We start from the raw sequence: 23,985 nt of genomic DNA, 5'->3' as shown, positions 1-23,985 counted from the left end.
GCGTCTGGCGCGATTACAGAGGAACTACAAGGACTATCACTATCGTTTTGGGGTCCTAGGAAAGCCTAGGATCTCAGCTTCCAGATGAAAGTTACTGCAAGTCTCTAGCACAAACGGTCACGGAGATATGAGCGATTAAATAAAGGTCGTTTTTCAGATTTGAAATTTTAAAGTTCAAAAAGACAAGTGCAGCTTGCAACTAGAAAATGACAAGTGACAGCTTTACAAATGACAGGTGACAGTTAGGAGGCAGTTCTACTTAGATTAAAATAGCTTGGATTATATTATTTTAACTAAGAGATTGGTTCTGCACAGTTTTCTAGGTACTCACACTATATTCTTGAGTGAAATGGGCCTCGCCATGGATCTGGTCAGGTTTTAGACTCGCCTCTGGTCTCTGCACTTCACAGTGATCTGGGTCTGCTCTCTCTGGATTCTGAAGATTGAGGGATTTAAAGTCTGGATCTTTCTGCACAGCTTTCTCTGGAGATTGATGGAGGTAAAGTATGGATTTTCCCGGCAGAGCTTCCAGCTGCAAATGGATTTGAAAGTCCCTATCTGTCCTGTCTCTCTGCTTTTATGTGTTTTGAAAATGGGTGTGTGTGAGCATCACTGACCCTACCTCTCTCTCAGCTTCTAATTGGTCAAACTTCCATTTCTCACTTGATTGGGGGAGCTGAGTTGTGTCAGAGTGATGTCATTTTATGGCTTGCAGAGAGGACACTCCCCAGTCAAATTGCACACATTCTATATTTGATAACAAAAGACATATTTGCACAGGTAAACATTGGTTTAAAATTACATGCACACATCACATATCACAGGAGATATACCCTGTCCAAACTTTGCTCTTCCTGGGGGCTTGCATTCAGAAATGGCACATATTTCACTTTTTAACTGATTTTGCAATTCCGGACATTGACCCAAATTTACACACATGTGCGCAAGGAGTATGGACATTAGTTGATGAAGTGTCAGATTTTTCACATGCACACATTTTGAGTAATATCCTCTTTTCCGCTAAAACCCCCCTGAACATACCACCGGGTCCTAGCACGTCTTAAAATGTGGGCAGAAAAATCACAAGAATTATGGTGTCATTTATACAATTTTCACATGTCCGCTCTATGAGTTATTCATCTTTTTCTAAAACCATATTCTGGCTATAGAGGTGTGTCTTTTCATGTCACATGGTACAGAAACCAGTCTTTCCAGTTTCTGGCAAGCTCAGAGACCCTGCCCCTCCCAGCTTCTGCCAAGAGGAAGCTCCATTTACGACTCCCGCCAATAAAACATTTGCCTGAGTCAGGACAGGGCTTTGTTCAATTTCCTGCAGAGCCCAGGTAATTCAATCAGGGAAGTGTCATATCCCTTTTGGTGTGAGCAGCAAAAGGGCAGCTAGGCCTGGGAACACAGCTGTGACTCAAGTTTCACTCCTGATGGGGGTAGTTGCCAGGCAGAATTCAGTTCCTTAAGCCAGATTTCAGATAAAATGTCACTTTTTGTTTCCCAGTTTAAGTCAAGACAATTCTTTTACATATGCAGCTAGGATGCTGATTCTAAGTTCAAAACTATGACATTTAAACAAGTGCAACCTATGTGACACTCAAAAGTAGGTCACTCATTTCTCTTAAACCTTGAGATTTTTAATGTCTTTCAGTCCAAATTTACTTAAACTGCTGAAATCCCCAGCTCAGCCAGTCTTGTTATAAACCTTCAAGTCACTTCAGAATATGACTTTAGATTGTATCCACCTATCAGTAAGTCTTTCTTTGGCCTGTTTTGGGTTCATTTATTCAGTTTTGCAAAAAGTAAAATCTGGTGTTTTTTTAAAACGCCGGCTTTTGGATAGTGGTGAGTACTGGTACTGCACCCCTTTTTGGGATTTAAGAAAATGAATTCTCCACAGTTATGGGTTTGCTTTTGGCAATCAGCATTGCCATTCCCAATGGTTTCAGACTACTGTGTGGGTAGTCCAATGGTGGTTTTAGGCAGTGTCCTTCTGTGCCCATAACATCGGCAAAAATGAGTGGCAGCCTATTCTTCCACTTCCCTGGGCATTTTCTGGGAAGCTCTGGCCATCATGATGTTTTCCATGTCAGTACTGCACAGTTTTGAGGTAGGGCTCGGATGCATGGGTAAATACATCCCACAAGGTGTGGTGTCGATGAAGCCTGCATTCCCCATAAAAGTGAGAAGATGGCAAACCGCAGAGACCTTTTGCTCAATTGGCGGTCCGTAATGAGCATTTAGCTTATTAATAGGAGCGGGGGAAGGAAAAGGCTTTTCCCAAATCTTCCCGAACTCCTTAAATACACCCTGGAATATTGCCATCACCACCATGTCGTGCAGAATATGGGGCCGGTAACGGCTTGCCAGCCTGAGTCAAGGAAGGCTCAAGTGAAGCGAGATCCTAAGAAGAGGGCAGTTACTGGCCATGTATGCCCCCCCCCCACCCTCGAACAAAGTGTTGGTAGCTATTCCTCCCCAAACCCCCAGGTCTCCATCCGGGGGTGCAAAAAGCTTTATGGTGTGGGGGATGGTGGGGGGTGGGGGGGTGTTTGGAGAGGATGATGGGGGCAGGAAGCCCCAGGTCGGGGATGGCGTGCAGGGTGGGGTTGGCAGAGTGTTGTTACCCAGGAAAAGGGCTCAGGTGGAACACAGGCAATACACCAGAAGCAGTCATCGCCCTTGTTTCCAACCACTTGATTAGCTTAGTGTCCTTCCTAGGGTGCATATATTAAGATCTCAGTCTTTGCAGACTACAGCAAGCCAGACTAGGTTCAGAAAACTCTAGAATTCTGAGAAGAAAAAAACCCGCCTGTTGAAGTGTGGGCCTAATCCCACTCCAGTTTCCAAATCCTCTGAGCCAACGATCGATTCCCGTGGGTACAGTGGTAGATACCCTAAAGACACCAAGTTTAATATTCCTTCTTTGCCCTCCCTTATCAGAGCAATTCAGAGCCGGAGGGAGGTTCATGATCTTTTTGCACTGTTATTAAAGCCTTTGGACACTGTAGCACTGCCACTGCCCAACATGGTTAATAGGTTATATGAACATTATTGTGTAAGCTACTAGCAAGGGGTATCATTGCTCACACCGGAAAGTCTATTTAGAAGAAGGAATGTTTATAGTTTGTATCCTTACAAGTTAAGGTTTCACTACAACCCTCGTCACAGATCAAGAATATTGCATTTGCCAAGGCATACACACACACACACACACACACACACACACACAAACACAGAGCAATGTGTTTGTAATCACAATTGCGCACAACAGAGGTAGATGTTTAGGTCTGCTGCAGGGTCTGTAAATTCACTGGCTAATTTTTGTGAGTAATCGACAGTAGCCCAATTTAGCTGCACGTGTGACTGACTTGATACAGAATGGTGTGTTCACATTTCAGCATACCCCTCCCACCACCACGTGACAAAACCAAACCTGCTCTTGTTGTATGCATCACAGGTTTTGTGCAAGCACTCGCACGCAATGACCAATTCCCACAGCAATGAACTTGAAAGGGAGGCGGACCTGCTTATGCCAGATGCAGACATTGCAAATGCATACAATACTTTGTCAAACAGGCACAAATGCACACAGTGGACTTATTTTGTCACAGCGCCTACCTTTCTGCATAGCTTTCTCAATAAGTTTCTCGAGCTCCAAAGCTTGCGTATTTTTGGGTTCCGTCTTTAGAAGGGTGCGGACATACTTCAAAGCTTGCTCATACACCTACAGAAAGAAAATATATATACATTCATACAAAATTTGTTCAACATTTATTTACTACAACCGCGTACAGTAACAGACTATGAGTCAAATCCTGATATGACAGGAGTATTTTCAGTTTCTGTGCCATTTCCCTTTAACCCGAGAGACCCCCAGCACCTTTTGCGGAAATGTACCATTATGTCGCCCTCATGGGTGCGCCCCCGCAGTCACTGCGACTTTGGTGGCGCACAAAATACTGACTCCCATTACTGCTCGGAAGGGTTGTGTGGGACAAGAAAGTAAAAAAATAAATACATTTTTAAAAAGCACCTGAAGCATCAGCTCCGACACACGCAAGTGGGAGAAACCGACGCCGCATGTATAACTGTGAAGGTAAGTGGAGAGGGGGGCAGGGGAGGAGTCAGGTAGGGGTATGCAGGGTGGGGGAGGTGGGTAAAGTGATCTATTTGATCACTGCACCACGCCCTAATTGGCATCGACATTTTTGTGTCGAACGGGGCAGTGATCACAGATTCCTTTTAGCTGGACTCGGGATTTATTTGAGTGAGTGGCACTTTTTTACCTCTCACTCTGTTCTGACTGGGAATCTTATGTTACTGCTTTTGTGTTCTCTTTTTACTTTAAATCGAGTTATGCTTTCCATTTCAATACAGGCATCTGTTATACTTTTGTGACACACAGCACCCTATGTGCAGTGTAACTGAGGGGTCCCTTGCACCCCCCATTTTTAATTATATTTTATTATCTCATGTGAACTACTCTTCTCAAGACTTGTAAGATAAACGTTATCTTACTTACCTTTTCTTTTGTGGGGCCTGCACACACCCCTTTCCCACTGCCCCTGTAACTTTTTGTTACAGTAACAGACAAACTTAAATGGCTGGTGGCAGTGGATACTTTTTGTACCTTTTGTGCAAGTTACTAACATGCTGATTTATCAGCTGCAGTACAGCTGCCACAGGTGACCATTTTCTCAAAATGCCCCCTTCCCGCACCCCAGTTCTTTTTTTGCCATTTCTCGTTTGGAAAGGCAGGAAGCGAGGGAGGGTCCCGAAACTTCACTGTCCTTTGTCTGATGGCGTGCCTGGCTGAACGAGTTTAAACTGGGCAGCTGGCTGTCCTAGAGAGAGCCAACCCCCAGGTGATTGACAGCTCTATAAGAGTGAATTAATGGGTTCCAACATATAATGACAAGATATTTGGCCCACAGGAAGAGTCGACCAATGGAACTGGATGTCCGAAGCAGAAGACCGGCAGATGTGCCTGCAGAACCTTCAGCCGAAGTTGTACCAGTGAAACCCTGCTGCTGTCCCAACTCCATTTTCAACAGAGTAGCTTCGCCAAGGAAAAACGTCCTCCCTGAGGCTGGTCGGACCTTTCAATTTGGGCCATCCTCACCCCCTCCCAATGTCCTGCGGCTTTCCCGGGCTACAGAACACCAATACCCGGGGTACTTGGACCCTTTGAGTGCATCATCTTGCAATCAACGAATATCGCTAAAGCTTCGCTGGCACCCTGGTGGCCATCCAGAAGTTGCAATTCTTCACCAAGAGTGCCCTCACCAGAGTTCAGGACGAAGAAACCAAAGATAATCCAACTAGCGATATCCGATGCCTCTTGGCGCTAAGAAAAAAGGTACCAAAACCACAAGCCACCGCTGGAGTTCGGTGAATACTTTGTTGGAGACCCCTTCGTCACCACGACCAAGGAGCAGGAAACCAGGTCTTCAACGCTCCATCAGGAAGGCAGCCAGCTACATTTTCTCTTCAGCTACTGTGGGGGCATGGGATACACTTACCTTGGGCCTTTTTCGGTGCCCCTTTATTTTGTGAGTGCTGTTTTCCACATTTGGGAGTTCACCTCAACACCACTGTGCAGGCCTTGCAGCCTGTATACATACAGGGAGGCTCCTGTGCGTTCTACATGAAGAACTGGCTGAGTACTTAACTTCTCTGAAGATTGACATCAGAACTAGTGCTGTCCATTTGACGGTGGCCTTACTGTGTTACCCAAAAGTCCATCTTCTTGATCCTACTGCTTGGGCAATGCGTGTTCCTCCACAACTTGAACTGTGAACTCATTTCTAGCTAGGAAACAGACTGCCTATACCATTCTGGGAGTGTATTACAATGCAACGTACCAGTTGCTAGCTTTTATGCCCTGAAACAGAATTTTACAAAAGGTGATAGTGATTTTACTGACCTTAACTGAAGCCACTGTGTGTGCTGGATATGAAAAGTACATGAAAGGTTACTCACCTGTGTTAGGGAGAATTCCCAGAAGTGTGCCAATTCCTCTTCTTCCTCTTAGAGACCCCCAGCTCTTTTTGCTGCACTTTAGGACTTTACATTTCTAACCTGGAGAGAGTGAGACCTTTTCCCCCCACTGTCTTTTTCTGTGATTCGGACTCTTTCTTTTGACTTTGAGTCTGAAACTCCATAGGCATATTTACATTGTGACACACAGCACCTTCAGTGCAGTGGCACAGGAAGTCTGAGATTTCCCAAAGGTTTAAATGCCTTCTCTTGGTGAAACTATTGTTTCCAAGAGAAGTGAAGTGAAATTGACTTTACTTACATTTAGTAACTTTCTAGATCCATGCAAATCTGTAGCGCATGCATAGAAACATCCGTGCCCCGGCTAATCTCCCCCTTTTTGCTTTGCGTGCCAGTACCATTCATTAAAGGGAGCATCTAACGGATACCAACATACATTAGTCACTACAGGGAGTACTTTGTTCACATCTGTCCCAAAGACTTTGCACCATACTTGAGTGGCATTACTAAGCCAATGTCCAGAGAGGTTGTAAATAGTCTAACGAGAGCAATGCTATCCCCTATCCCACAATCGAAGTCAATCGGTACGCATTCAGGATAGATCTGAAGAACTGGTTTCTTTTATTTATTCATACACAATGTATATAATATAGTGTATAAATACATTAAAGGACATATGAACTTAACCTCTTATCACAACCTCTTAACACAGCCACTGTGTTCCCAGCCTGCCCCCCGACTGCCTGGGAGTCTATTGGTTGCAAGCCGGGTGGCGAGGCAGCCGGTCTGTTATCAAGGCCTGTGTTCAAGGCCTCTGCCATTTGTCTCTGCCGGTCTCCACCGTCAACACAGAAACGCCATGCCTATGTCACACCAGAGTGCTTCAATGGAGTCAACTCCTGCCAGAGCTTGCAGCAAGCGATAAGCACCATTATGTTCTCAAAAGTGCTTCTGTCCCGTTAGGGAGAATTCTCAGAAATGTACCAATTCCCTCTAGCTTAGAGACCCCCAGCAACTTTGCTGGATTTTGAGGACTTGATTTTTTTAACCTAGAGAGAATGAAACCCTTTTTCCCACTCTGACATGTATTTTAAAGTGATTTTTGTACACTGTTTCTTTCGGTTGTGGAGTCTGACAAACTCCATAGGGTGTCCAGTCATTTGGTCGACGTCATTTGGTCGAAACCAAATGGTCGAATTTTTTTTTTATTTATATATGTGTGTTTTGTGGGTTTTCGTGTAGAAAAAAAAAAAAAAAAAAAAGAAAAAAAGGGGGTTGGGGGGACCCCCCCCCCAAAAAAAAAAAAAGGGTAAAAATAAAAAAAAAAAAAATTCGACCATTTGGTTTTCGACCAAATTGATTCGACCAGTTGTCCAGTCGACCAATTGTTTTAGACCAAATGACTGGCAACCACTCCATAGGCATCATCTTTCACATTGTGTCACACAGCACCTTAAGTGCAGTGACACAGGAAAGTCTTAGATTTCCCCAAGGTTTAAATACCTTCTCTGGGAAAAACGGTTTCCCAGAGCAGTAAAGTGAAATTGACTTTACTTACATTTGTAACTTTCTAGACCCAGCACACACCATCTTACAATAGGGGGCTGGAGGGGTTACCTAGTATCCCCTTTGGTCTAACTTTTCATGTAACATTTTTAGGTTACCCTTTCCTAACTGAATGGCTGGTGGCAGTGGTTTCGTTTTTACTACCGTGGTGTGCATTTACCGCAGGCTGCGTTCGCAGCTGCAGGAAAGCACCCAAGGGTGCCATTTTTGTCAAAATGGCCCTGGTCTTCTCTTTGGAAAGGTCCTTCTTGAGATTTACTCAGCGCACCAAACCAGGTTTGGCCCCTTTGTTCATTATGCCTTCGGCGGGATTCACGAGTGAAGCCTGCCTCTGGCTCCAGGGTGTCTGGGGTAGTCAGGAAGTGAGGGAGGTGCCTGAAACTCCCTGTGCTTAGTCTCCTAAGAGACCTAAATGCACTCTGATGATTGGCTGTCCGGCAAGGACAGCCACCCTGCAGCTAGGCTGGAATGAAAGGGAGAGAACTGTATAAAAGGCGAGTCTTTTGGCTTGGAAGGCAGAGTCGACCACTGGACGATGGTAATAAAGAACTTCAAGAAGATGCCTACTGCAACTCCTGGACCGTTCGTTTGCCCGGTGAAGCCCTGCTGCATTGATGAAACGCCAAGTTCGCATCGACAAAGAAGCCCCTGCAAGGACGACTTCTCCCCTTCAGTTGGTGGGACCAATCAACTCCAAAGTAAGCCACCTGGACATCTCGACATCCGTCTCAGAGCTTGAATTTCCACAGAGTTGATGCTGGAAATCAGGGAGCCAGGGAGAGGAACACCAGTTTGTGTTCTTTGCTTCCAAGTCGGCCAAGAGCTCCAGAAAGATGCCCCGGACTCCCGGGAAGCAGGACTGACCGAGCCTGAGCCCCCTCAACTGACTGCGGGACCCCAGAAGCAAGGAAAGTCCATCTCGACAGCCAGGAACCGCAGTGTTGCTATTTGGAGTAGACGCAATGAGCTGAAACACTGAACAGCCACTGAAAGAGAAGTTTGCCGTTTGTGGGTTTTGACCGTCGCAGTGCAGTGCTGGAGTCCCCCGACGTCCTCCCTCTTGTCCCCACGACTGAGGCCCAGGAACAGTGAGATCTGCACAGAAACAGGAGTCATCTGCTGCATAGTCTCTTCATTTTAAAGGTACTGTACAAAGTCTAAGAGAACATACCTCTTCCTGTAGAGTTGCTTGCATCTTCTACCACTCACAAGCCTGACAGCTTGTGGCCCTACATCGATTTATCTTTTTCTTCACTTCTGAAACATTGTGCAAAGACTTTTCTACCCACCTTCAAAGAGGTGCTTCAGCCCATATAGACTCTTGCCTATTGACTTTGGCTTAGCCTGTTCTAACTGAATGACTCTTATTGGGGGATCTGAAAGTATTTGCCTGCTTAAGAAAGGTTTGTGGTATCTTGATTGCTCTAATAATCTTTTCCCTTTTTGCTTGCTCTTAAATAAATCTGAATGCCAACAGTAATACATTAATGTCAACAGCACCCTAGCAATTGAAGTCGCCTGTGGGTGTAGGTCTCTGCTGTATGTCATCCCAAATGGGTATTTACTGATTCTGAACTTGAGTGTATAGTTTTGAATTTGTGTGGTGTTTTACAGAGCTCCCTTCTGAAGAAGGTTTTATATTAACTGATTGGTAAATAAATTAATAATTGTTTTATCAAGAAACCGCCGTGTGTAAGTGTCTGCTTGAATACTTGTCACTGTGAACCTCTGTTTAACTCCCCTACAGCTCACACTGACCCCTCTTGAGATAAGCCTGGCTACTCGTCCACACTACCAACCTGTGTAGTACAGACTTATACCAAAGTTTGGGTTACTACTGCCGGGAGGTCAGGAATGTTGTAGTGCATCTTAAGAGCACTGCATACAATCTTGCCTAACATGTCCCATGCCACCACCGGTCCAGAATGCTATAGGCATCAAACTGACTTGCGCACTCGAAATTCCACCTCCCAGCCCCTTTCGCTTCCTGCCGGCAGGCTATTATGTGCAACACTCAATCTGGCAATCATCTATAATGTTCACGGTACTTTCCCTTTCTCGCCCAGCTTGCCCACCAATATGCTTGTCAAATGTGCGTGCACACAGCCAGGGAGCACCGGCCCCCTCACCTCGGCGCATTGGCACCCAAATTGCTAAATATCAACCTGCCAATCAATGCTCATGAAGAGCGGCGCTGCAACACACACGCTTGCCCCTCAAACGGTACAAACAATGTGGACCTCGTCCCCCACCCTCCCTCTGCTACGACACAGACTCCAATTCAATGAGCGCACACCAGGCCTTCCGGCCATCTCGCAAAGTGAGACAGCGTTCACGCAGTTTCTTCTGCACGTCTAACCTGCCCACACTCAAGCAAAACAAGGTAAATATTTCTATGAGCACGTAGGTGGCCGCATAAAATGTTTCCCACCTCGTTCCAAATCAGCTGTTTTTGTTCAGGCCTGCAAGCTAAGATTCGAGCAGTCCTGTGCACCGGCTCCTTGTTTCCCACATTGGTCTCCACTTGCGGAGTGGATCGCTTCAACGCAACGACTCACCGCCCCCATTACCTCGCTAGAGTTCCCTTGTGGATGCACGCCCTGTATACCCACATCACATAAAACACTCAAAAGCCTGAAAACTTCCAACCCATGTCGAGAGATGCTTACAACTATAAACACTGTGCACCCTCATCTGTCCAGTTTTGAAACTATCGACCGTTCCTACAACGCTCTTGCCAAACGGCTTCAACAGTAACCCACTACGCCTGTGATTAATAGCAATAGCCTAGCATAAATGTCTTTGTCAAAGCCTAGTACCTTAACAATTCCTCCAGTACCACAACTGTTGTTCACACGAACGTTTCCAAATGTATGCCTGCTTTACCTAGGACTGTCTAGTCTAATAATGCGATTTCTGCCGACCCAAATTATGGAACTACGACATTACATGCGTCTACCTCTGCCTACAGTTCTTTAGCAGCGGGCTAGGGAGAATGTCATGTTTGTGCTAAAATCCTCACACCTTAGAGACCCCCTGCTCTTTTGCTGGACTTAGGGCTTTTTAATATTAACTCTGGAGCGAGTGAGACCTTTTTGTCATTCCTCATGTGTTTTTACCTGATTTGGATTGTGTGTTTTCACAGTTTTTGGGGTTTGAAACTCCATACGTCTGTTACGCTCACCTGGTTCCCACAGGGGTGTCGGGCGGAACTGGACAGCCGCGGTCTCCACCAACGTGATGCGTAGTGCAGAGATGACTGACTGGACTGGCCCACCTAGCTTCGTCTGCTTGACCCGTAGAAGTAGTCTCCTAAAGGCGGAGAAATGAATTAGCCACCCGTGGATATGAGTAATAGGCCCTCACTGCGTCCCCATTTATCACCTCTGATATTCCCGTTCACAAAGCTCACCTTATAGTTTTGAATGATGAGCTCTCCATCCTGCGAGGAACGCAGGGGCGCGTTGATGGCCAGTTACTTCACTGGCTTGAGGATATTGGAAGAGTTCTAGACAAATCTTGGCTCTAAAACTCCTGGCGAAGGGGCGTAAGTATAAAGTTCTAAAGAGTTCAAAAATGTCTGAATAATCACTCTTATCCAATTCCTTTGTTTATCTTACAGCTTCGACCCAAATGAAGATAGTTCTGTGGCAGCTGAAAGCGTACTGGTAAGAGTCTGTGCTATCCCACACTGTCCGTAAATGATGCCAAAGTTTAACTTGCTGCTGTCTCTTTTCTTACAGGTGCGGTGTAAGAAGATTTGGCGTGCTGGTGAATAATACCTCCGGCGGTAAAATTAGTTAAGTATATGGTGGCAAGAGATTGTCCTCATTTGTTTCCCCTCGGCTCACCTTGTTGTTTTCTTGTCCCCCTTAGGTGCTGGAATGCTGCAACTTAATGATGGAGACAGCGCCGGATCGTAGAGATGCTGCGAGAAACGGCGAGTATGGCGCGGCGCTGCTGCTGGCGAAGCACAGTGCTTAAAATAAAGTATTTTTCTCGTTCAAAGGTGCGATGAATCCGGAATCGGGTAAGAAACCCAATAATGTTCTTGTTCTAACCTTTCTTCTTCTTTCCCTTCTTTCTAGGCGCTCTGGACTCGAGGCGGGCGTGGCACGAGGCTGGATGCTGACTGCAGGCACGGTGAGCGTTACGCTGCTGGATGCAGAATAACGCGAAGCGTGTGCTGCCCTTCGGGCGTGGTTTAAATAGCCATCCAAAGTAGTCCCAGGTAAGTACTCCTCCACAACCACAACCGAGTAACAAAATAGTCCCTAGCTAAAGTAGTCCCTTCCAAGCCTTGCATGGGCTTGGAGCTCTTGCAGCATGGTCTGCATCAGGTAAGTTTTAACATATGAGCCTGGTGCCTATGGCGCCAGGACTGTACCCATATAGCTCCTAACAAGGGTTGCTGGGCTTTCTTTGGGTAACATGATGCCTGCTTCCGGGGTTGCTAGACTTGGTCTGGATGCCCGGGGTTAGGCATCATGACACGTATCTGATTTTTGTATGGTGACACAGCACCTTCAGCACAGTGTCACTGAGAAATCCTTTAGATTTCTCAGAAGGTTTAAAAAGCTTTTCTTGTGTGAACTACACTTCAAGAATAGTAAAGTGAAAATTACTACTTAGCTTGTCACTTTGTAGGTGCAGAACACACCATCTTATGTGGAGTGCTGGGGGTTTTGGTGGGGTGGTTACCTAGTTTCCCCTCCCTTGCCTCGTGGCGCCTTGAAACACGCGTTTATAGGCACGTTATAAATGCCATATCATATCTCTTGTAACATTTTTATGCTACACTCACTACTTTAAAAGGCCGGTGGCAGTGGTTTATTTTTTTCTACCATCGTGCTTTTCTACCTCAGGCTGAACCCTCAGCTGCTGTAGAGCACCCATGAGTGACCATTTTGTCACTCTTTAGCATTTGCCACCCTTCAGTTGGATACCTAACAGACTTTGAAATGAGCACACATGAGGTGCCGGACAACTCCAAAGTATCATATCTGGACTTCAAAGTTCAATCCACTCGCCTGTTTAGTTTTGTTCGGATTGCTTACCACATATGCTTCATACACTTCCGCTTTCACTATACAATGTTGCCGCTTGAAACCACAGACCGGTCTGGTATCGGTCTCCCTAACTCACCGACTGTGCCGACTTCAGTGGTGCTGCTTTGCTGTAGGAGCCAAAGACAGTACCACAGAGGCAAACGATTCCACCCCACCTTGACTATCGACATGGGAGAACCCTGGGTACCTCCGAGACAATGCAGGATTCTTCTGCCTAGATTCCTGGTCTTACGTTTCTCGAAGTTTCATGAAAGTAACAGTCTTTTGTGGAAAAGGTCAAGGGCACTTCCCTCCTTGCGTTCCTCTTTGGTTATGTCATCTTTTGCCTTGCATTCAACTGCCATCTTGCAACTGCTGCTCCCTGGTGTGCGTGGCCTTGCTCAGAGTGTGCTCTCGTGCTCCGTCTTTTATCCGTGTGGGGAAGTGTAATGGAAGTCTGGTGCTTGTAATGGTCAGTAATTGCCTGACCCTGCCTGACCATTGTATTGGGAAATGTCAGGTATATGTTCGGGTGTTCGTTTGTCTTACATTACCCAGATTGCTTAATCTTTCCATCTTTGCATAGTCTGCTTTCTTTCCACAGCCATGGGTGTTTTTAGTATATCCATTTCGATATTTTTGCATATGTTGTGTTTAAAAAATCTTATGGGACCACCACGTTTAAAATTAAGCAAACTACAGCTGTCCTTGGAGAAGCGTGGTTTGGGGGTGCCCAATTATAAATCGTATCATTTGGCCCTTATGAAAAAAATCTTGACTGAGTTTACAAAACCAATTCCAAATGAATGGGTTTGTGCTGAATCTAGTCATGCTGGTCCTCTACTGCCTGGAGCTCCGTTGACAACTTCACCAAGGAAATACGGGATGACTGATCTCTTGACAAGAAGTCTATATTATTCCTGGAAAGGTATGAATAACTATTTGGGAATTGGCGCATTAAGAGATCCTAATGCCTCTATATGGTTGAATCCAAGTATTAAGTTAGAGGGAAAGACTTTGGTTCCTAGCAGGTGTGCATTGGTTAGGGGACCTTTTTGGAAATGGAAAATGGATGAGTGTCAGATTTTCAAGCAAGATTTAATATTCCAAATTTCCGCTTGGCTGATTACCATAAAATCAAGAAAGCAGTTGGTGAGATCGACAGAAAAGAAACTTGATGTGGATTTGCTATGGTGTAAATCAAAAGTGGTTGAGTGTGGACTGGTAAGTCGAGTATATGGCTTGATTGACGGGGGGGGGGGGGGGGAGTATAAAAGTAACAATCTATTGAGAGATGAATGCAGTAGGAGGATTGGTGTGACGTTGATGAGGTTTGTTGGTCATGTATGTGTGAGAACATTAACCTATGTTCTTTGAGCTTGAACGAGAGGGCACGGCAAATTAAGATCATGAACAGGGTCTACTGGAGTTAGAAGTTAGAAAAAAGGAGGTATGGCAGAAAATTCAGATTGCTGGTCTTGCGTACATGATGCTGGCACATTGGAACATATGCTATGGAACTGCGCCCCAGTGAGGGGTTTTTGGTTTGAATACGTTAGAGTTCGTGAAAATGTCCTTAAGGAACTAGTTCCTTTTGATTTTAAAACCTTAATATTGGGAACTGATATGTTATTGGAGGATATATCTACATGTATGAAAAAATGGATTTTTAGGGGAGCAATGGTTGGAAATAAGAGGATACTTATGATAGTTTATTCATATAGCGCCTATACACAATGTGTTTCAAAGCGCTTCTAGGCAAGGGAGGGAACAAAGGAAAACACAATGACATGCTTACAGGCCATGAACAGTAAGGTTTAGAGGTTGGAAGACAGTGAATCCTGTTACCATAGATGTATGGGTTGAGGAAATGCATAATTTGGCAGAAATGGAATGTATACAGCAGGAGACAAGGGATAGTAAGATATGCCCAGCCCCCCTTGCCTGCCTTCATTCAATATCTATGAATTTCTGCACAATTTTTTATTACATCATCTTACTAAGCACAGTGTATTGTGCTGCTGATGGCCTGGAAATGGGCAGACTAGGAAGGCAGTAGTGGCTATAATATGGAAATATTTAAATAAAAAATAAACATGGTAGAAGGGGGGGGGACGTGGCTTGGCAGCCATGCGGTAGGAGGCACTGCTGGGAAGCTCCTATGTGATCCTGAAGAAGAGCCTGCCAAACTGGCATATTGCGACTTAAAACAAAGTCAAAAGTAAAAGAGATGTCAGAACATCTGCAGATCACTTGGTGAGCTTACCGAGCAGTATCAGAGCGGTGAACGAACAAAAAACAGCTGAGAAGGACGCCCCGGCACGCAACAAAATGGCGGGCGCGAGTAGCCCGAACCGCTGAAAGAAACCCCAGCGTGGGAGGATCGGGAAGGCAAAGGGCATAGGGGGAGGACCGCCGGTCAGAGCCAGACACCCGCCCGGCACGACAGACATCCTCTGAAGGAGCGGGCAGAAATGGCCAGACCACTGGAAACGGACCGCAGGAGAGGAGCCAAGGAGGCCGACACAAAGACCGCAGTGGGACATCCAGGGCAGGACGACCCCAGGCCGCATAGCAGACTCAAAGTGAGTGAAGTGGACCCGCGGCACACTCTCCCCCCCACCCCCCGGATCGACTCCGGGAGACCAGCCAGTGGACTGGAGTTCGGCAGGCAGGCCCAGAAGCGAGACCGGCCTGCGGCTCTGGAGGAGGGCGGTGCTGGCACCCGCCCTGTGGGAATAAGCACGGGAGGAAAACCTCATCAGCTGGCCCTGCGAACTCCCAGACAGAGGGGAGGGATAACGCCGTAGACCTTGGGGGACGGGGGTGCAACAAGGAGTGAAGGTCACCGCAACAGATCCTAGGGGAAGGCCAACCCTTAATCGCTGCGGCCGGCACCCCGCAGGGAAGAAGGTGCCAAGATGAACGCACACTGCCAGGTGAAAAGGCTAGGCAACATCTAGCGGAGGAGGGTGCATAGCCATGCAAAGTGTGGGAATACCATACACCAGACCACAAGAGAACAGGGGGCGAGGCGTTGGCAGCACATGAGGAGACCCTTGATAAAAATCCTCCAGAGGAAATGAAAGGGAGTGGATATACCAACAGCCAGGGCCAACAGAGAGACAGAAAGAAAAAAAATTAAAAAAAAAAATAAATAAAAAAAAAAAAGAGGGCCTGAGACCATCACCCACCCAACACAGGCAAATAATGGCGGGGATCTGTGAGAAGCCCATATTAAAAAGGGAAGACTGACTGACCAAGGCGTACATATCCAAGTGCACGAAAAGGCCGGCCCAGGATCCACACATGCAGGAGTGAGGGTAAGTGCCCCCGACAGGGACAGTACAACGCAAATTAGACTGGTATAACTTCTGGGGCAAGGGGACTCTGTAAACAGGAGGGAACACAGCAAGCCAAGGAGGAGCGGGGAGATTCACCCCAACCGAATGTCCGGAGAAGCAGGCCTGGGGACCCAAGGGCTGAATTGAGTCAGGGTACGGACGGCCCGGCGCCACTAAGCATCACGCAGGGCGGAAGCTGGCCCCACGCAGGCCTAGGTGGTAGGCCCAACGGGAGGAGCAGCAGGAGGGTACAGCACCTCGCGTATGCACAGTGATGATGTCAAACGGGAAGACAGAAGGGAAAACTAATCAAGTCAGCACAGACACTTTCACCAAGGCATCAGGGAACAAGCAGCCGGCCCAGTCAAACACAGCGATGGCTGCAACAAATGCCACGTACCAAGCAGACAGTGTGAATGAAGGACTGATCCTTGAAGCAATCGCTGCCCTTAAAGGGTCCTTTGAAACCAAAATGATGGACACAGCAATAGGTGTCCTAAAGGCATCTCTAGAAAACAAACGAGACACAGTCATGTAGATGTGGGCCTCCTCCGCCAGGATGCACGGAACTTGACTGATAGTAATGACAACGGAACAGCAAGTGCAACAAAACACTGTTGAAAGTGCTGCAGAGAGTCCAGATCCTTGAAAGTAGAGCGGAGGTTGTGGAAGAGAGAGCACGGAGGAACAACATTCATATAATCGGGCTTCCGGAGGGCAAAGAAGGCAGAGACCCCACAGAGTATGTCAAAAACATGTTGCTCCAAGAGATTGGGCCGTAACACTGTCCCAGGGTTTCGTGGTAGAGAGAGTGCCCAGAGCCCTAACCAGGAGACCACAGCCGGGTGCTAAACCTCCCCACCCCCAAGATCGATGATCACCAAGATCATGAACTTTAGAGACAGGGAGAAGATATTGACATTCTCAAGGGAAGGAGGTGTGATCACCAGGAACTCCTCCAGGATCACCATATACCCGAACTATACAGTCATGGTCCAGAAACAGAGCAAAGTTCGGCCCAACAAAACAATGTCACAGAGCGGCAGGTGTGCGCTACATGCTCCTATATCCCGCTAAACTCAAGGTGATGCCAAGGAACATCATGCTTCTTCGACTCGACTGAAGATGCCCACGCATGGATGGACCAGCAATGCATCCCACAGCAACGACAGAGGAATGCTAATAACGAGAATCGGCCCCCATGAGGAAGAGTGTGGATAACCAGGAGCAAAGACGTCAAGTATTCAGTAATTCAATCAAGCCAGATGGACAGAATAAAGGAACGACTGGCTCCAATCCAGCTGTGATGGCCGAGAAAAGCAGTACCCCAAGAGCAAGCATTATAGTTCAGATGCTAGTTGAGAGGCATCATGTAGCAGCGAGCCTGCTCCACCTTGGTGAGCACGGCAAGAGAAGCGGAGAGGCCCGAGCAGGGGGGAGGGTGGCTGGGCGTTAGCTTTGCAGTTTTTGGTTTGGTTATTGACTTGTGTGAGTGGTTGGCAAACGGCACTGGTAGCGGATGGTCCGACATGAGAACAGAAGAATTTGAGCGAAAAGCGACTGGAATCACATTCAGCAACAAACTGGGGGGAATAACCCCAGATATAGTGGGGAGAGGGGCCCTGAGGAAAACGGACGGTCTCAAGTGATGGCCGAAAGAGGAAGGCATGAGGCAGTAGGCAGGGTCAAGGCTATGAGATAAGAGCAGGAAAAAAGACAACGCGCACATGGGCCCAGATGAGCAAACAATAGCAACCTGGAATGTGAGGGGACTTAATGCTTATGTTAAGAGGCTCAGAGTCTATGCCTGGTTGAACAAAATGAAGGCCAAGATAGCAATGCTGCAAGAGACTCATTTAACATCAGAGAAACAGGCCAAAGTGGACAAGAAATGAGGAGGGCAGGTGTACAGTGCTACATACTCTAACTATGCAAGGGGAGTGTTGATATGGATTGCCCCAGGAGTACCCTTTCAGCTAATAAAGCAAGAAACTGATCCCGAGGGGAGACTAGTGCCGTTCCATGGTATGCTGGAAAGTAGAGAGATATGCTCGATTAACACTTACGCCCCGAACCATGATGCAACAGAATTTTTCCGGAAATCAGCACCTAAATTGGCACAATACAGAGACGCAACATTCATCTGGGCGGGAGATTTTAATTGTACCCTGGACCCGCTCCTCGACAGTTCGGATGACAAACATAGGAAGCCAGCACCCCCTACGAATGAGCCCTTGACCGAATGCAGCTGGTGGACATCTGGAGACAGGTACAAGGAGGCAGGAGAGGATACACACATAGTGCACCCCACGGGATATTTACACTACTAGATTACCTATTCACAGGCATGGAGTCCTTGAGAGATTTCACAGGGATTACTGTCTGACCATGCCCCGATATTAGCAACATGGGCACAAACCCATAGGAAAACCCCGATAGCAACATGGAGACTCCAGGCAGAGGCTATGGGGGAGGGCAAGTTTTAGTAACACTTACATGAGGTGAAAGAAGAATACTTCGAGCATAACGAGGGAAGTGTAGAAAGTAATGCCACACTCTGGGACGGGTTCATAATAGTGATAAGAGGGGCAGCAATTGGTAAAACTGGGGGACTGAAAGGAGCAGCTATATTGGAGCTTGGCAAATTGGAAAGGGAGATAGAATTAGAAAAGCGGCGGGCAGGGACGGCGGGCAAGGAACCTGGAGTACTGATGGAGTTGAGAACTTGGTGCATAGAATGGAAAACCTAGGGAGGCTGAACTATGGGAAGTACTTACAGCGGTTGCATGGAGAAGGGGACAAACCTGGTAGGCTCCTGGCCTGGCTCACCAAGCAGCAAATTAAAAAAGACCCCATAACAGTGCTAGAAGATGAAACAGGGAGAGAGGTTAGGAATCAGGAAGATATTAACAATCTCTTTGCCTCCTTCTATGAGCAACTGTGTGCCCCTAACCCAGAGGTTGACCCGGGAGACATTGCAGATGCTCTAGCAGAGATAAGGCTACCAAAGCTAGCAGCAGAACGGGCCCAACTATTAGATGCTCCCCTTACGGTGGAAGAAATCGAGATAGTAATTACTGAGTGCCCTTTGGGTAAATATCTGGGCCCAGATGGGCTCCCGGGTGAGTTCTATAAGACATAAAAGCACCATTGCCCCGAAATTGCTAGACACATATCAAGATGCATATGAGAGAATACAACTGCCAAATAGCATGTCAGAATCAATAATTGTACCGATCCTTAAACCAGGGAAGTCGCTGACGAAGTGTGCCTCCTATAGGCCGATTTCCCTCATTAATCAGGATGCCAAAATACTTACGGCGGTCCTAGCTAACCGCCTAAAACAAGTAGTGCCCACATTGATCCACCAGGACCAGACGGGATATGTCCTGGGACAGAACAAGTCATGGAATCTCTGCAGGCTACACCACGTGATAGACTGGACAAATCTTAGACAGGGTGAATGCGCAATAGTGTCCCTAGACGTTGTTAAAGCCTTTGACTCTGAACTGGGGGTGGCTGCTGAATGTCTTCGCCCACTCGGCATACGGGAAGGGTTCCTTAGATTGATCAGGTTGTTGTATAAAGACCCTAGGGCCAGAGTGAAGACGGGGCGACATATTTCGGAAGCCTGGAGAATACACAGAGGAACTAAGCAGGGCTGCCCACTGTCACCGATGTTATATATACTGGCTCTGGAACCACTGGCAGTCTTCCTCAGAGCGGAATTTGGGGATATAGATGGAGCGGTGCATCAAATTTTGTTGTATGCAAATTACATGCTCCTCTTTGTAGAGGATCCCTGCATTAACCTACCCTACCTCTTAGAAGCAATAGATGCATATTCCAGACTCTCTGGGATAGCGATCAATAAAGAAAAGTCCCTGCTATTCCCCCTAGCAGACTTAAAGCAGGTTCCCCCGGCTAGACTCCCAGACTTGGGCCTAACATGGGAATTGCACTTCTTTAGATACTTGGGAATAGAGATACACCATGACACTGCAGACTAACACAAATGTAACACGCAGGCGGCTCTCGTAAGAAAACACAAATGAACATGGATTTTTGGGAAACACTTCAGCTGGAGATGATGGGAAGGGTGGCCCTCCTGAAAATGGTGGTACTCCCGCGCCTGCTATACTATTTCACGAACATCCTGCACACTATACCCAGGGTCTTCTTTACAAAACTAAACACAAAAGCACGGAAATTCTTATGGGGAGGGCGGAAGCTGCAGGATCGCTATGACGACTTTGCGGAGAGATTATGAAGAGGTAGGCATCAGACTGCTGGATTTTGAAAAGTTTTACTTGGCAGGGCAGCTGCAATTTGTAGTCAAATGGCTGGGGGGTGACAAAACAATAGACAATCCTCTTCCAGCCAGCACTGAATCTAAACTACCTAAGGTAACTACCATGGATCAATAAATCCCTGCTCAGGACCCTACCGAACATGCTCAAATTCGCAATGATGTTATGGACCAGGGCGTGGACAATCCAGGGGATGAAGGATCCCTGTTTGACACAGATCCCACTGGCAGGTTTTGTGGGCATGGACACAGGTACGCTTGCAATATATCGATCCCAGTGGGAAGCCAAAGGCGTAGCGCAAATAGGAGATCTGAGAAGGGAGAACAATGGGTGGATTTCCAAGACATGGTAGAAGAGCATGATATACATGAAGGCCAATTCATTCTGCACAACAGTATGACATTGAAAATCAAGAAAATCAAGAAAAGATGGCCAGAATGGCCAGAGCAAGAGGACACCAGAGGAGAACTGGATGCATGGTAGAGCATATCAAAAGGGGGACAAACAACTTCCAGGCTATATGAACAATTGCTGAGATCCAACAACTCGCAAGTGCTACACACAGCGTTGGGAAGAGGAACTCCGAAGGCCTTTTAGTGACCAGGAATGGACCAGGGTATTGAGGTACCCAAAGAAAGTGTCCAGGAACGCAAGGTTCAGACAAGCACGGTTATACACTACACACAGGGCAAACCTCACGCCCAAGAGGATGAATATGTCGAAGCTAGGACACCCCCATAAGTGCCCCCACTGCTCCGCAGATGAAGCAGACATGGTGTATATGTTTTGGACCTGTCCAGTGATACAGATCTTCTGGGACAAAATAAGAGTCAAAGTAGCAGGGTGTGGACTCCAAATACAGGCGGGGAACCCTGGAATGTACTTGCTGAGCCTCTTCCCCGGAGGAGGTAGGCATAAGTCGCACCTGGCGAAAATGAAAGACTTAATATGCATATTGGCCAAACGGCGCATAGCAATAGCGTGGAAATCCAGGGAAGGCCCAACAATGGACTCATGGTGGTCTGACTTCCAGAAGTGGGCACTGACGGAAACTGCGGTATGGATAAGGGCGGTGCAGGGGAAACGGGACCAAAAATAACAGCATGAAACTCCCTGATGCAGGACTTATTCAGACGAAGAGAGGAGAGTGGCATGGAAGAACCCAGGAGAGCAGAGGAATAATAAATGAACAATATAAGGCCGTACTCAAGGCCCCCCCAAGTCAACAAAGGCATAAGCGGAGGACCCCGAGACGGCCCACATCGGCAGCACAGACTGAGGTGAAACGGTCGCCAGGTCGCTCATGGACAGCAGATGCAAGCGAAATCCATGTGCAGTGCCAAAATTCTGGTTATGTTTTGTGTGTTGGTTGTAGTTGTTTTAGCACAAAATAATAAAGACTTTATTAAAAAAAACATGGTAGAAGTGGGATGCGAATTTGGGGGCTTTGCTGAGGGAGCGCTAGCCATGAATAGAAGATGTGTCTGGTAACTTTAGAGAGTTGAGCAGTACTAGTAATTTAATTTATAACAATGTTTTATACAGGAGAAAAGCACTGTGCTTGCTGGTAATAGTACTAAACCATTTAAGCTGCCTTTAGTTCTTAGCATCTTCAAAAGGCACATTTCATTACTGGCAATGCTTCTTATTGTGCCACTGTCTGAACACAAAATGAATTATGCCATCCAGTTTGTGTCAAGTGCATCTCTTAGGTCGAGTAGATAAACTTGACAGAGGTGCACTAGAGGTGCAATAGGATTTCAAAGGATTTTTGAGGCATGGCGTACTGCCATGAAGAGCATGGTAAACTCTCACAGCAAATTTGCCTGACTATTATTCTCTCCCACTGCAAGTATGCTGCCTCAGTAACAGATGAGCAAACTTTAAAACACATACAACAATTTCAAAGTCTTTGGCGAGATCTGTGAAAACATGCAACTTGCCTTCAATCGGTAATTGGCCACGCTCAGATAGAATATGTAATCCCTTTGCTCCTCCTTACTTCCTTTGGGTAAAAGTTCTAAAGAGGATAGAAAACAGAAGCAGGACAGTTTGTAAAGACCTCAAAGCTGACGAGAAATGCATCATTTGCAAACTATTTAGTCGGTCTGTGTCCACAAACAAAAACTAGTCCCAATCGGACCGTGGATCAGCAGGAAAGGATTACAAGCAGCCCACAGATAAAAATATGTTTTCATTGATGGTCTTAATGCACAGGATGTTTCTAAGCAGCTTTTTTAAATGCATCTTGTAGTGTCAATGGTTTACCCTGCATTTTGATATTCGCGATGTACCCCTTTACCTCATCTCATATGGCTTATTTAGCTGAATCATAGTTGAGATTCTAAGGTCAGAAAAAATAAAACTGTGATAACCACTAGGCTGATAAAAGCATTGAGAAAGTTTGCCAATTCTGGGCATGATGCAGTTTCACTAAACATAAGGTCTGTACCAATCATAACTGCTATAACAGGAGTTCTGTTACGCAAGAATTGAGGTAGTAACCCTTGTCCTCTTGGTATTGGGTAACCCACCTATTGGTATAGGCATGTACTACACAAGTTGGTAGTATGACTGAGCAGACAGGCTTATTTCAAAAGGGGTAAATGTGAGCTGTAGCAATGAAATCCACAAATACAAGTAGCCAACTAACACTTCCACTCAAGGTTTTCAGTTAAAATAATTATTTAACGGTCGTTTTTAAATAAACCTTTAAAAAGGGCAATATATGCAGAAACCAAATACTCTTCAAACTGCTTTTTACACGCTTCCTACACCCTGAGGTGTCTTCACTAACTAGGACAGTAATGGCATTTATATATCACTAGTAAGTACACTTTGTAGATTGTGAGATTTGCAGAAAGGAATGGTTAAGAGAAGGAAAAAAGGTTAAACAGGCTCTCAGAGCGTCAGGGACAATTCTCAGAAATGTGCCAATTCCCTCTACCTTAGAGACCCCCCAGCACCTTTGCTGGATTTTGAGGCTCCAGGGTGTCTTGCGGGGGCAGGAAGCAAGGGAGGTGCCCGAAACCCCCTGTGCGTAGTCTCCCAGGAGACAGGAATGCACTCTTGGGTGATTAGCCGGCTGGCTGTCCGGCAAGGACAGCCACCCTGCTGAGTGACCGACAGCTGGGCTGGAATGAACGGGAGCAAGCTCCATAAAAGGCAAGGCTTTTGGCTTGGAAGGCAGAGTCGACCACTGGCGAAGGAATCCGAAGAACAACTTGAAGAGGACACCTGCTGCAACTCCTGGACCGTTGGTTTTCCCAGTGAATCCCTGCTGCTGTGCTGAAACTCCAAATTCGTATCGACAGAGAAGCTCCTGCAAGGACAGCTTCTCCCTTTGAGTTGGTGGGACCAATCAACTCCAAAGTAAGCCAACGGGACATCCTCTCAACGCTGGTCGAGTATCCACTGCAGTCGCTGCTGGAACCGGATAGTCAGGGAGAGGAACACAAGTTAGTGTGCATTGCTTTTAAGCTGGCCAAGAGCTCCAGAAAGATCCTCTGGACTCTCAGGGAGCAGGACTAACCGGCCTGAGCCCCCTCAGAGTGCGGGACCCCAGAAGCAAGGAAAGCCCATCACGACAGCCAAGAACCGTTGTGTTGCTATTTGCGGTAGACGCGAGGAGCTGAATGAAGATTGCAGTTGCGAGTGGTGACCATCCCATTGCGGTGCAGGAGTCCCCAGAAGTCCTTCCTCTTG

At 46.7% G+C, this 23,985-nt stretch overlaps 1 protein-coding gene across 1 annotated transcript in view; it reads right to left on the bottom strand.

Annotated features, from left to right (window-relative positions):
* Positions 1 to 23,985, bottom strand: part of FIS1 (fission, mitochondrial 1) — an 89,685-nt gene that overhangs the window by 28,398 nt on the left and 37,302 nt on the right. The window contains exons 3-4 of the mRNA XM_069643256.1: positions 22,224 to 22,300; positions 3,631 to 3,736 (exon numbers count right to left, since the gene is read on the bottom strand). Coding sequence (XP_069499357.1) covers positions 3,631 to 3,736; positions 22,224 to 22,300 — 183 coding nt within the window. The remainder of the gene's footprint in view (positions 1 to 3,630; positions 3,737 to 22,223; positions 22,301 to 23,985) is intronic.

This window comes from Ambystoma mexicanum, chromosome 1p, assembly GCF_040938575.1.
Source record: "Ambystoma mexicanum isolate Mex_15411 chromosome 1p, UKY_AmexF1_1, whole genome shotgun sequence".
Classification (NCBI taxonomy): Eukaryota; Metazoa; Chordata; class Amphibia; order Caudata; family Ambystomatidae; genus Ambystoma; species Ambystoma mexicanum.
Note: the sequence above shows the minus strand (reverse complement) of the source record. Positions and strands in the feature narration are given on the sequence as shown.